The sequence below is a fragment of the Amblyraja radiata genome, chromosome 6, assembly GCF_010909765.2.
Source record: "Amblyraja radiata isolate CabotCenter1 chromosome 6, sAmbRad1.1.pri, whole genome shotgun sequence".
In the NCBI taxonomy this organism is placed as follows: domain Eukaryota; kingdom Metazoa; phylum Chordata; class Chondrichthyes; order Rajiformes; family Rajidae; genus Amblyraja; species Amblyraja radiata.
Window position 1 is genome coordinate 54,166,492 of NC_045961.1, and position 13,167 is coordinate 54,179,658.

Below are 13,167 nucleotides of genomic sequence, written 5' to 3' on the forward strand. Positions count from 1 at the left end.
ATATGCATATTAAAATAATTGAGGTACTGTTGAAAGTTTAAAGAAGCAGAAAAAATGGAGCCATGAAATAAATGAATTGTAACTTAAAAGATGTAGCAAGTGATGTTATGCAGTGATAGTTTGCTTTGGCTCCTCAGTGCAAACCTGGACCTTTTCTCTGTAGTTTAGTTTAGCTTAGAACACAGCATGGAAACAGGCCCCTCAGCCCACCAAGTCCACGCCGACTATCGATGACCCTTTCATGCTAGTTCTCTGTTTCCCATCTACTCCCTACACACTTGGAAGCAATTTACAGATTTATTATGTTATCTAGCGAGTGCTGTTTTTGTAGACGTGTTAAGGGCCTGTCCCACGAGCATGCGACCTGCATGCGGCAAGCGCCACCTAAAGGGCCGTTCCCACCAGCATGCGCCTGCATGCGGCAAGCACGACCAAACCAGAAGCGGGAGCGGCGCAGAGGTCAAGTGAGTGACACAGCGTCGAGTAGGCTGCGGGCCGGCAGGCCGTTGCCGCGCGGAATTTTTAAACCGCACAACTCCATCCGGCTCCGGCGATCAAAGTGGGACCGGCCCCGCGAGGCCGTACGGCTCAAGCGACCACATTAGGTCATGCAGGCGTATGCTGGTGGGACCGGTCCTTTAGGTCGCGCTTGCCGCATGGAGTCGCATGCTCGTGGGACAGGCCCTTTATGCTGCAGCAAGTAAGAATTTCATTGTTCCATTGTTGGTACATATGACAATTAAACATTCTGGATTCTTGATGTAAATGGAACTGTTGTGCCTTTCATGAGACAGGAATTAAAATGTTGTTTAAAGTTTTGTTATGTTTTTTTTCTCTCTCTTCTTAGTATCCGCCAACTGTGCTGTTGATTCATGAATTGAGCAAGCATGAAGGAGCCTGGACAATCATCCCCATTATACCATAGTAAGTATTCCCAGGTAACGCAGACAGAATCAGACAGTACCCCATCTTATGGTAGGAACTTTCTGAAGCCTAATGACAGAGGGGAAGAACCTGTTCTTGAGTTGTGCGCACTTTCAAGCTTCTGTACATTCTGCCGGTTGGCAGCAGAGAGAAGAAGGAATGAGCAGGGTGGGACAAGTTATTGATTATGCTAACTGGTTTTCCAAGGCAGCGTGAAGTGTAGATGGAGTCAATAGTGGGAAGTCTGGTCTGTGTGATGGACTAGGCTACATCCACAACTCCTTGCAATTTTTTTGCAGTCTTGGGCAGAGCTATTCACAAACCAACGTGTGATGAAACACAACAGTATGCTTTCCGTGGTGCATCCGTAGAATTTTATAAGAGTCACTGGATACAAATCACATTTCCTCAGTCTCGTTGCCGCAGACGCCTGTGTAGGTCAAGTCATCGTGTATTTTTAATGCAGAGATTGACAGAAACTTGTTTAATAAGGGTGTCAAAGGTTACAGAGAGAAGGCAGGTGAATGGAGTTGAGAGAGAAAGATAGATCAGCCATGATTGAAAGGCAGTTGCCTCGATGGCCTGGATGGCCTAATTCTGCTTCTGTGATATGTGATCCATTTTCTCTGTTAGTTTTTTTTCCTACCTTGTTTCTTGGGAATCAGTAGACATCTTGTTATTTGGAAACTCCAGTGTAAACTCTAAACTAACTAAACCAGGAACTCAGTGTTCCTCGGGACCCAATGTTAGACGGGTTTATCGGTAAGATCTTTGGAATAAATGTTGCTGCTGTGTGTAAAGGCAAACTAATCTCGTTATGATATTTTTAATGGGTTTTCTTGGAGAAAAATCAAAACAATTATTTCAAAACTCGAGGAAGGTTAATGGAGAAGATTTAAGAATTTGGTAGATCAGACTTTATCATTTAATGCAAATTAAACTTCAGTGAGATTTGTCTTATTGTAAGATGAGTACAGCATTGCAGATTGAACTAAGATATAATTCATAGAAGACAATTACCATTTTGGAGGCTGCATTTGGAGTATCGTGTTGAGTTTTGGTCACCCTGCTATAGGAAGGATGGGAAGCTGGAAAGAGTGCAGTGATGATGAAGATTTTGCCAGGACTCGGGGGCCTGTGCTACAGGGAGAGGATTGGCAGGCGAGAAACATAGAAACATAGAAAATAGGTGCAGGAGTAGGCCATTCGGCCCTTCGAGCCTGTACCGCCATTCGATATGATCATGGCTGATCATCCAGCTCAGTATCCCATTCCTGCCTTCTCTCCATACCCCCTGATCCCTTTAGCCACAAGGGCCACATCTAACTCCTTCTTAAATATAGCCAATGAACTGACCTCAACTACCTTCTGAGGCAGGGAATTCCACAGATTCACCACTCTCTGTGTAAAGGGACTTTATTCCTTGTGACATAGGAGGATGAGGGCTGATCTTATAGCAGTGTCTACAATAAAATTTGTATTTCCTTTATTAGAATTTACTCTGCAATATTCTGCTGTCCCTAAATTCATGGTGAAAATACTTCATCTGTTGAGTTTAAGAAAGAACTGCAGATGCTGGAAAAATCGAAGGTAGACAAAAATGCTGGAGGAACTCAGCGGGTGAGGCAGCATCTATGGAGAGAAGGAATAGGTGACGTTTCGGGTCGAGATCCTTCTTCATCTGTTCAGTTTAAACTAGTTGAAAACTCAGCAGGTCGGGCAGCATCTGTGGAGGGAATGGACAGATGACGTTTCGGGTCAGTATGCTTCTTCAGGTTTATTATTGTCAAATGTACCAAGGTGCAGTGAAAAGCTTTGTTTAGCATGCAAACCAATCAGATCAGATAATACTATACATCAATGCAATCAAGCCAAACTCAAGTATAATAGGTAGAGCAAAGGGGAAGATGCAGAATGCAGAATATAGTTTGCAGCGTTGTAGTGCACCAGTTCCATAGACAAAGTCCAATATCTGCAACGGGATGAATTGGACAGTACACTACCTCATGGAAGGACTGTTTAGAAGCCTGATAACAGAAAGGAAGAAGCTGTTCCCAAGTCTGGTGGTGAGCGCTTTCAAGCTTCGTAACCTTCTGGACGGGAGAAGGAGGAATGATGGGGGTGGGATTATATTGGCTGCTAATCTGAGGTGGCGTGAAATGTAAATGAAGTCAATGATGGAGAGTCTGGTCTGTGTGATGGACTGATTGTAGTAGCGGGGAGAAAGCTGGAAGAGAGGTTGGGGCAGGACAAAACCCAGCAGGTTTATCCTTTCAATCTTTTAACGAGTACATCTCTTCATTGGCACCACCGCCCAGCTCCTAGTCTGCTGCTGATTAGTGAATGTCATTACATGCTACAGAGAAGAATTCTAAATTCTTGCCCTGCGCATCTCTATTAAACATTCCCCCTTTTCCCCCTTTAATGTGCATTCAAATTTTTCCTAGTTATATGTTTGAAACTAACATGTTAAATACATTAGACATTGACGAGAATTGCATAGTTGTGAACTTGGAAACATTTTTTTTCCATTCTTGTAGCAGATTGTAAAATGATTGGTGTAATTAAGTCTGACTTTACAAAGATTGCAGTTTTCAATACTTTATTATCTCTACAGTATTTTTAACAACTTCTTCCTTTAATTTACCTTCCACGTCATTTAATATGGGAATGCTGTCTTTAAATTTATTGCACATACATACCACAGTGTTCAGATATGTGTCTGGGCTCACTTGTCGAAGGCTCCAACAGGAACACTGACATGTTGTTTTAACTGATGTCCTGCCTGTCAAATGGTTCAACTGGAACTTGGAAATCCTTTGATATTATTACTGGAAGAGTGTTGTGTTCTCTCAATGTCATGCCTTGTATCAGGACCAGTTAATAAAAGATTAACATATCTGAGGAAGGGTCCTGAGTGACCCAAAAACGTTGCCTGTCTATTCCCTCCACAGATGCTATCTGACCCACTGAGTTCCTCCAGAAGGGGTGGCACGGTGATGCAGTGGTTGAGTTGCTGCTTTACAGTGCCAGGGAAGCAGGTTCGATCCTGACTCTGGGTGCTGTCTGTAGGGAATTTTTTCATTCTCCTTGTGACCGCGTGCGATTTCTCTGGGTGTTCCGGTTTTCTCCCACACTCCAAAGAGGTACAGGTTTGTAGGTTAATTGGCTTCTGTAAATTGTCCCTAGTGTGTAGGATAGAACTAGTGCATGGGTGATTGTTAGTCGTCAATGACTTGGTGGGCTGAAGGACCTGTTTCCATGCTGTATCTTTAAACTAAGCTAAAACTTTGCGTTTTGCTCAGGCTTCCAGCATCTCTTTAAGGCTTCAGGGCTGCACAGCGCTGCCAAGGTGGAGTTGCTGCCTTCCAGAGCTTACAGCGCCAGAGATCCGGGTTTGATCCCGACTACAGGTGCTGTCTGTACAGGGTTTGGACGTTCGCCCCATGACCACGTGGGTTTTCTCTGAGATCTTCGGTTGCTTCCCACACTCCAAAGATGTACAGGTTTGTAGGTTAATTGGCTTGGCATAAATGTAAATTATCCTAAGTGTGTGTAGGATAGTGTTAATGTATGGAGATTGCTGGTCGGTGCGGACACGGTGGGCTGAAGGGCCTGTTTGTGCGCTGTATCTCTGAAATCTGCAATCTCGATATACAGCAAGGAAATAGGCCCTTCAGCCCATCGAGTCCGCGCCGACCAGCGATTATCCCGTACACTAGCACTATCCTACACACTTGGGACAATGTACAATTTTTACTGAAGCCAATTAACCTACAAACCTGCACATCTTTGAAAAGAAGAAGAAAACCGGAGTACCTGGACAAAACCCATGTGATCACAGGGAGAATGTACAAACTCCGTTACAGACAGCACCCGTAGTCAGGATTGAACCCGGGGCTCTGATTCTGTAAGGCCGCAACTCTACTGCTGCCCCACTGTGCCGTCCCACGTTCCTTGTGTCTCATTTGCGTATAGCATTAGCTGGGATATTGGTCAGACAAAATGGCTACCTTGTGCTTAATAATGTACATTCATTCAATTTAATTAATTAGATCCCTTAATTTATTTCCAAAATATTATTTTATACACACACTAACTGACGAATGGCATTATTGTGTGCGTGTGCGTGTGTGTGTGTGTGCGTGTGCGCGCGCATGTGTGAAATTAAAGTTATATCATTGACTAAACCTACTGAATGATGAAGTCAAAATGGAACTCTGCAGGTCGGGCAGCATCTGTGGTGGGAGTGGACAGGTGATGTTTTGAAGAAGGATCCTGATCTGTAAAGCCATCTATCTGTTACTTCCACAGATGCAGCCTGACACGCTGAGTTCCACCAACAGTTTGAGTCATGCTAGTTGGCTCACAAGGCACCTCAAGGTAGAACACGTTCCATTATTTAGGCCGATGCTCTCATTCAGATGCACTATGGGATCTCCAGCAGTGAGCATTTGAACGTGCATCTTTCAACCTGTAGATCTGCTGTCTCGCTGGTCGGTACTGACTTGGGGGCCCGAAGAGTATGTTTCTGCACTGTATCTCTAAAGTCTAAACTAGTGAGAACGGGTGATCGATGGCCAGCATGAACTCAGTGGGCCGAAGGGCCTGTTTGCATACTGTATCTTTCATTTAATCAATTTAACTTCATACAACACAAGAAAACATTGAAATTGTATCTCCTATTTGGATCACTGTGAAAACAGAAATGGCACTTCCGTCTGGTGTAAAAATGACAAAAAAATATTTTTGGTTCCCTTCCATTTTTTTAAGCTATCTTTCAGATCTCTGTCTAGAATAGTATCAGAACATAATCAGGAACAAAATGTCCTAATGTCTCCTGTGATTCCTGTTGTCCTTTATCTCCTGTCAAGCCCTTTGGGATATGTGGCTGTGTCAAAGGTGTTCTGTTCAACCAGTCATTCAGCTCACCAAAACCAACCCTCCAGCATCTAAATCTGTCCAGCTCTTTCCTCACTATCCCTGTAGGCTTCTATCCAATTGCTGGTGAACGAGATCAAAAACTAACATCACTAATTTAAATTTGAAGCATTTAGTCATAGGGTCATACAGCACGGAAACAGGACCTTCAGCCCAACTCAGCCATGCCGACCCATCTACATTAGTCCCATTTGCCCCTATCCCCCTAAACCTTTCCTCTCTGTGAACCTAACTGTGTTGTTATATATAGTGCAGGAAGGAACTGCAGATGCTGGTTTACACTGAAGATAGACACAATGCTGGAGTAACTCAGCAGGATAGGCAGCATCCCTGGAGAGAAGGAATGGGTGACGTTAGTGGTCGATACCCTACTTCAGACTGAGAGTTAGGGAATACCGGCCTTAACTACCCCCTCTGGCAGCTTGTTCCATATATCCACCACCCTCTGAGTGAAAATGTTGACCCTCAGGTTCCTATTAAATCTTTTCCCCCCTTACCTTATACTTATGTCCTCTGGTCCTCTATTTCCCCTACCCTGGATAAAAGACTACATTCACTCTATCTATTCCTCTCATGATTTTATAACCTCTATAACCCCTCTGCTTCCTGCGCTCCAAGGAATGAAGTCCTAGCCTGCTCAACCTCTCCCTAGAGCTTAGGCCGAGTCCTGGCAACATCCTCATAAATCTTCTCTGTACCTTTTCCATACCTTTTTTCATCCCAGTTTGGCAAAAGAATAAATCAGGGAAGGTAGTGCATCCGTGGATAACAAGGGAAATCAGGGAGAGTATCAAAACAAAAGATGAAGCATACAAATTAGCCAGAAAAAGCAGCCTACCAGAGGACTGGGAGAAATTCAGAGTCCAGCAGAGGAGGACAAAGGGCTTAATTAGGAAAGGGAAAATAGATTATGAAAGAAAACTGGTAGGGAACATAAAAACTGACTGCAAAAGTTTTTATAGATATGTGAAGAGAAAAAGATTAGTTAAAACAAATGTAGGTCCCTTGCATTCAGGAACAGGTGAATTGATCATGGGGAACAAGGACATGGCAGACCAATTGAATAACTACTTTGGTTCTGTCTTCACTAAGGAAGACATAAATAATCTGCCGGAAATAGCAGGGGACTGGGGGTCAAATGAGATGGAGGAACTGAGTGAAATCCAGGTTAGTCAGGAAGTGGTGTTAGGTAAATTGAATGGATTAAAGGCCGATAAATCCACAGGGCCAGATAGGCTGCATCCCAGTGCTTAAGGAAGTAGCCCCAGAAATAGTGGATGCATTAGTGATAATTTTCCAAAACTCTTTAGATTCTGGAGTAGTTCCTGAGGATTGGAGGGTAGCTAATGTAACCCCGCTTTTTAAAAAAGGAGGGAGAGATAAAACGGGGAATTACAGACCAGTTAGTCTAACATCGGTAGTGGGGAAACTGCTAGTCAGTTATTAAAGATGGGATAGCAGCACATTTGGAAAGTGGTGAAATCATTGGACAAAGTCAGCATGGATTTATGAAAGGTAAATCATGTCTGACGAATCTTATAGAATTTTTCGAGGATGTAACTAGTAGAGTGGATAAGGGAGAACCAGTGGGTGTGTTATATCTGGACTTTCAAAAGGCTTTCGACAAGGTCCCAAGGAAGAGATTAGTATACAAACTTAAAGCTCACGGTATTGGGGGTTCAGTATTGATGTGGATAGAGAACTGGCTGGCAGACAGGAAGCAAAGAGTAGGAGTAAACGGGTCCTTTTCAGAATGGCAGGCAGTGACTAGTGGGGTACCGCAAGGCTCAGTGCTGGGACCCCAGCTATTTACAATATATATTAATGATTTTTTAGACAAGGGAATTGAATGCAACATCTCCAAGTTTGCGGATGACACGAAGCTGGGGGGCAGTGTTAGCTGTGAGGAGGATGCTAGGAGGATGCAAGGTGACTTGGATAGGTTGGGTGAGTGGGCAAATGCATGGCATATGCAGTATAATGTGGATAAATGTGAGGTTATCCACTTTGGTGGCAAGAACAGGAAAGTAGACTATTATCTGAATGGTGGCCGATTAGGAAAAGGGGAGATGCAACGAGACCTGGGTGTCATGGTACACCAGTCAATGAATGTAGGCATGCAGGTGCAGCAGGCAGTGAAGAAAGCGAATGATATGTTGGCATTCATAGCAAAAGGATTTGAGTATAGGAGCAGGGAGGTTCGACTGCAGTGTACAGGGCCTTGGTGTGACCACACCTGGAATATTGTATACAGTTTTGGTCTCCTAATCTGAGGAAAGACATTCTTGCCATAGAGGGAGTACAGAGAAGGTTCACCAGACTGATTCCTGGGATGGCAGGACTTTCATATGAAGAAAGACTGGATAGACTCGGCTTTTACTCACTAGAATTTAGAAGATTGAGGGGGGATCTTATAGAAACTTACAACATTCTTAAGGGATTGGACAGGCTAGATGCAGGAAGATTGTTTCTGATGTTGGGGAAGTCCAGAACAAGGGGTCACAGTTTAAGGATAAGGGGGAAGTCTTTTAGGACCGAGATGAGAAAAACATTTTTCACACAGAGAGTGGTAAATCTATGGAAATCTATGGCCACAGAAGGTAGTTGAGGCCAGTTCATTGGCTATATTTAAATGAGAGTTAGATGTGGCCCTTGTGGCTAAAGGGATCAGGGGGTATGGAGAGAAAGCAGGTACAGGATACTGAGTTGGATGATCAGCCATGATCATATTGAATGGCGGTGCAGACTCGAAGGGCCGAATGGCCTACTCCTGCACCTATTTTCTATGTTTCTATGCATGGAATACTATATATCCCATATCCATGATGGATACCAACCTTGTCTCTCGGATCCTATTAAATCTTTCCCCCCACATTACTGGATGGATGATACATGTCAACAGGTAAATTGGTTAAAAATGGAGAGGGAAGATTGTTTGCCTTTTAATATAGGCGCGATTCTTCTTTCTCCAACACATCTGAATAAATCAACGTATGAGCAGAATCCGATAATACACAGTACCCTACGTATTTGGAAACAGTTGAAATTAAGTCTCAAACTGGGAAATTTCTCTCTTCTTCTACCAATCACTAACAATCCCTCGTTTAAACTGTCTACTTTAGATAAGGCGCTTGCACAATGGAAAAACTCAGGAATTAAAATGGTGGGAGATCTCTATGACAGGACAAATCAAAATAGGACGTACATGGTAAATGGTAGGGAATTGAAGAATGCAGTTGAACAGAGGTATCTGGGAATAACCGTGCATAGTTCCTTGAAGGTGGAATCTCATATAGATAAGGTGGTAAAGAAAGCTTTTGGTATGCTAGCCTTTATAAATCAGAGCATTGAGTATAGAAGCAGGGATGTAATGTTAAAATTGTACAAGGCATTGGTGAGACCAAATCTGGAGTATGGTGTACAATTTTGGTCGCCCAATTATAGGAAGGATGTCAACAAAATAGAGAGAGTACAGAGGAGATTTACTAGAATGTTGCCTGGGTTTCAACAACTAAGTTACAGAGAAAGGTTGAATAAGTTAGGTCTTTATTCTCTGGAGCGCAGAAGGTTAAGGGGGGGACTTGATAGAGGTCTTTAAAATGATGAGAGGGATAGACAGAGTTGATGTGGACAAGCTTTTCCCTTTGAGAATAGAGAAGATTCAAACAAGAGGACATGACTTCAGAATTAAGGGACAGAAGTTTAGGGGTAACATGAGGGGGAACTTCTTTACTCAGAGAGTGGTAGCGGTGTGGAATGAGCTTCCAGTGGAAGTGGTGGAGGCAGGTTCGTTGGTATCATTTAAAAATAAATTGGATAGGCATATGGATGAGAAGGGAATGGAGGGTTATGGTATGAGTGCAGGCAGGCGGGACTAAGGGAAAATAATTGTTCGGCACGGACTTGTAGGGCCGAGATGGCCTGTTTCCGTGCTGTAATTGTTATATGGTTATTAACCAGAGGTTTCTGCTCCTGCTGGAAGTTCACAGGGTAAGGTGGAACTTAATTGTGAATGCCCTCTTCTTATTGTTGAGAATGGGATTTTCCACTCGTTTCAAGAACTACAGGAGAAATATCATTTGAAAGCAAGCAATCTTTTTAGATATCTTCAAATCCGAGATTATGTGAAAACATATACACAAGCTGTCATTTTATGTGTCCAGATATACTAGATGAGTGTATGAATAGATATGCCGACACAAGCAAGTTAACATCCTACATTTATAACACTCTTTTAATTGCGCATACCCCATCTTCTGAGATATATAGGCGAGCATGGGAAAACGAGTTGGGTTCATTAATTTCAAAGGATATCTGGGAGGAAAGCCTACTGTACATACATTATTGCTCTCTCAATGTCAGGCACTCTCTGATACAATTTAAAATACTGCATAGACTTTGCTATTCAAAGACTAAATTGAATAGGATCTTCCCAACCATCTCCCCTATTTGTGATAAATGCCACCTCCAAGAAGCGACTTTAACCCATTCTTTTGCTTCCTGTATAAAGACACAAAACCTCAGGAGGGGAATATTTGATATCTTCTCTAAAATACATAAAATTAAACTGGAACCAGATATAAAACAGATCACATTAGGTATGTCAGAGGCCTGTTCTAAGCTAATGACATTTCAAAGACGTTTCCTTGACTATGGCGAAAAAACTGCAAAAAAACTCAAATTTTGGAAAAAGATATGAAAAAACTGATATGTCCGAGACACTACATTTAGAAAACACTAGGCTTGTTTTGGCTGAAAAAGCAGATCAATTTCTCAAAACATGGTCGCCTTTCACTGAATTTCTGCAACAACAGAATGGTTAAACACAAATATAAAACTGACGCGGTGGGGGGGGAGGTATATCTCCATCTTCTTTTTTCTTATTTCTCTTCTTCCCTCTTGCACTTCTTTGGTAGTTTAGGGGTCTTTTCGTGTCTTTCTTTTATTTTACTTCTTTTTCTTCATGCTCTCCTTTTTTCTCTTTTTATTTTTTTAAATTTAGGTTTCAATGTTAAAAACTGTCATGTCGATAGCCTTATTCCTGTGCAATTGCTTCTAATAAAATAAATTTAAAAAACAAAAAAAAACAATCTTTCCCACCTCACCTTAAATCTATGCCCTCAGGTTCTTGATTCCCGTACTCTGGGTAAGAGACTCTGTGCATTCACCCCATCAATTCTTCTCATGATCTTATATACCTCTGTATATCCTCGTAAATCTTCTCAGCAAGCAACCATGGCTTAGAACTGTCAAGGAAGTTTAATTTGTGCTCAGCATCCATCTGATGGATAAACACAAAGTACTGGAGTAAATCAGTGGGTCAGGCAACATCTCTGGAGAACATGGATAGGTGACGTTTCGGGTCGACCCTTCTTCAGACTCTACATCCCTCTAAATCAAAAGCGCATGTTGCAGCCGTTGCCTCCATCTAGAATGTCCCGTGAACCGTCGCCTTCTCCCCGTCCGGCCACCTTCAGCCTTCGTGCCCCAAGGGCACCTCCTGCTGACCTCGAATGCAATTACTTGTGTCTCTGGCTCTTAATGTAAAGTGATTCCAAGGATATCTTGTGATTTAGTTTGAGATCAAAATCAGCCTTGTGATAAGGCTTTTATTTCTCATCAGCCTTGCTTCGACTTACGGCAAGAAGTCCTGGATTTTCTTCTGTGAAGAACAAACTAGGGTTAAAATAACAAAGCTGCTGGAGGTCCTTCGTAGATACGACAAGAGAAAGGTATTTGAGTGTGTGAGAAATCCCTTGGAACTGTGGGCACATGTCCTCCACCCACTTTCTGGCAACTGCTGGTCCGGCACCTCCTTTCATCCGGACAAAATAACGAAAGAGCACTTGAAATTCCCCTCACCCCCCCAGAAGTCCCCCCCCCCCCCCCCGAAAACGTGGTGCCTAGGTTGGGTTTCAAGAGAGAGTTAGATTTAGCTCTTAGGGCTAGGGGACTCGAGGGATCTGGGGGAAAAAGCCGGAATGGGGCACTGATTTTGGATGATCAGCCATAATCATATTGAATGCCGGTGCTGGCTCAAAGGGCCGAATGACCTACTTCTGAACCTATCTTCTATGTTTCTATGAGGCGGCCAATCTCGACATTATTGTGACTTCTGCGGCTTTTCGGCGGGTTCAATTTGCCCCCTGAGGCTGTGGAACTCTGGAGCCAGCAGATCCCTTCCCATAGCCGACTTCCAAGGCTGATTCATACCCCCCCAGCGACCTAGGCACACTGTTTTGGTACCATTGGACCCCTCTCAGAGGTCGTGATCTCTGTTGGTCTGGCAAAATGGATAATCCAGAAAGGCTCTGGAACCAAGGGTGCCAGAAAATTGGTGGTGGACCTGTATTAATATTGCCCATTGCACAAGGTGCCTATTTATTTAATAATATGTAGTTGGATGTGAAAACTATTATAACTAATTAATCCACATCACAGTAGTCTCATCTAATAGCTTTATCAGGATTTTATAAATGTTGACTATATTTAATTATGCAAAATTATCCATTTTATAATTGAAGTTTCAGAAAATGCCAGGTTCATGTGATTGTTCCAGTAATCATTGCATGTAAGCATTTGTTAAAATACTTGTCAATATTAAGCTTGGTAGATTGGTCTATTTATAACATGGAGCAATATATCTTTCAGGTGAGCTTTATTTGAACTCAGGGTGCATTTAAAATGCATGCTATAGCTAGATGCTTCTAATATTTTAAATTATGTAACATATGTACATGTGGATCGTAGAACAGTACAACACAGGAACAGGCCTTTCAACCCACAATGTCTGTGCTGAACATGATGCCAAGACCAACTCTTATCTACCTGCATACTCCCCCATTCCCTGCATATCCATGTGTCTATCTAAAACCCTCTTAAATGCCACTGTTGTATCTACCTCCACCACCACCCGTGGCAGCGTATCACAGACACCTACCACTCTCTGTGTAAAAAAAACTGCCCCACAATTCTCCTTTAGTTTAGTTTAGAGATGCAGCATGAAAACGGGCCCTTCGGTCCACCAAGTCCGCAATTACCATAGATCGCCTGTACACACTAATTCTACGTTATCCCGCTTTCTCATCCACTCACTGCTCACGAGGGGCACTTTATGGAAGCCAATTAACCCACAAACCTGTAGGTCTTTGATGTATGGGATTGAACCCGGAGCACCCGGAGAAAACCCACGATGTCTCAGGGAGAACATGCAAACTCCACACACATGTAACGCCCAGTCATGATCGAACCTGGTTTCTGGCGCTGTGAGGCAGCAAATTTACCAGCTGCACCACTGTGCCG

The 13,167-nt window shown here is 43.0% G+C and overlaps 2 protein-coding genes across 11 annotated transcripts in view; both read left to right on the plus strand.

The window, feature by feature from the left end:
- fry (FRY microtubule binding protein) overlaps window positions 1-13,167 on the plus strand; it is a 433,098-nt gene that overhangs the window by 298,863 nt on the left and 121,068 nt on the right. The gene's annotated exons all lie outside the window — the stretch shown is intronic.
- b3glct (beta 3-glucosyltransferase) overlaps window positions 1-13,167 on the plus strand; it is a 90,939-nt gene that overhangs the window by 33,453 nt on the left and 44,319 nt on the right. For both annotated transcript variants that reach the window (XM_033022869.1, XM_033022870.1), the window contains exons 5-6: window positions 848-924; window positions 11,489-11,597. In XM_033022869.1, coding sequence (XP_032878760.1) covers window positions 848-924; window positions 11,489-11,597 — 186 coding nt within the window. The remainder of the gene's footprint in view (window positions 1-847; window positions 925-11,488; window positions 11,598-13,167) is intronic.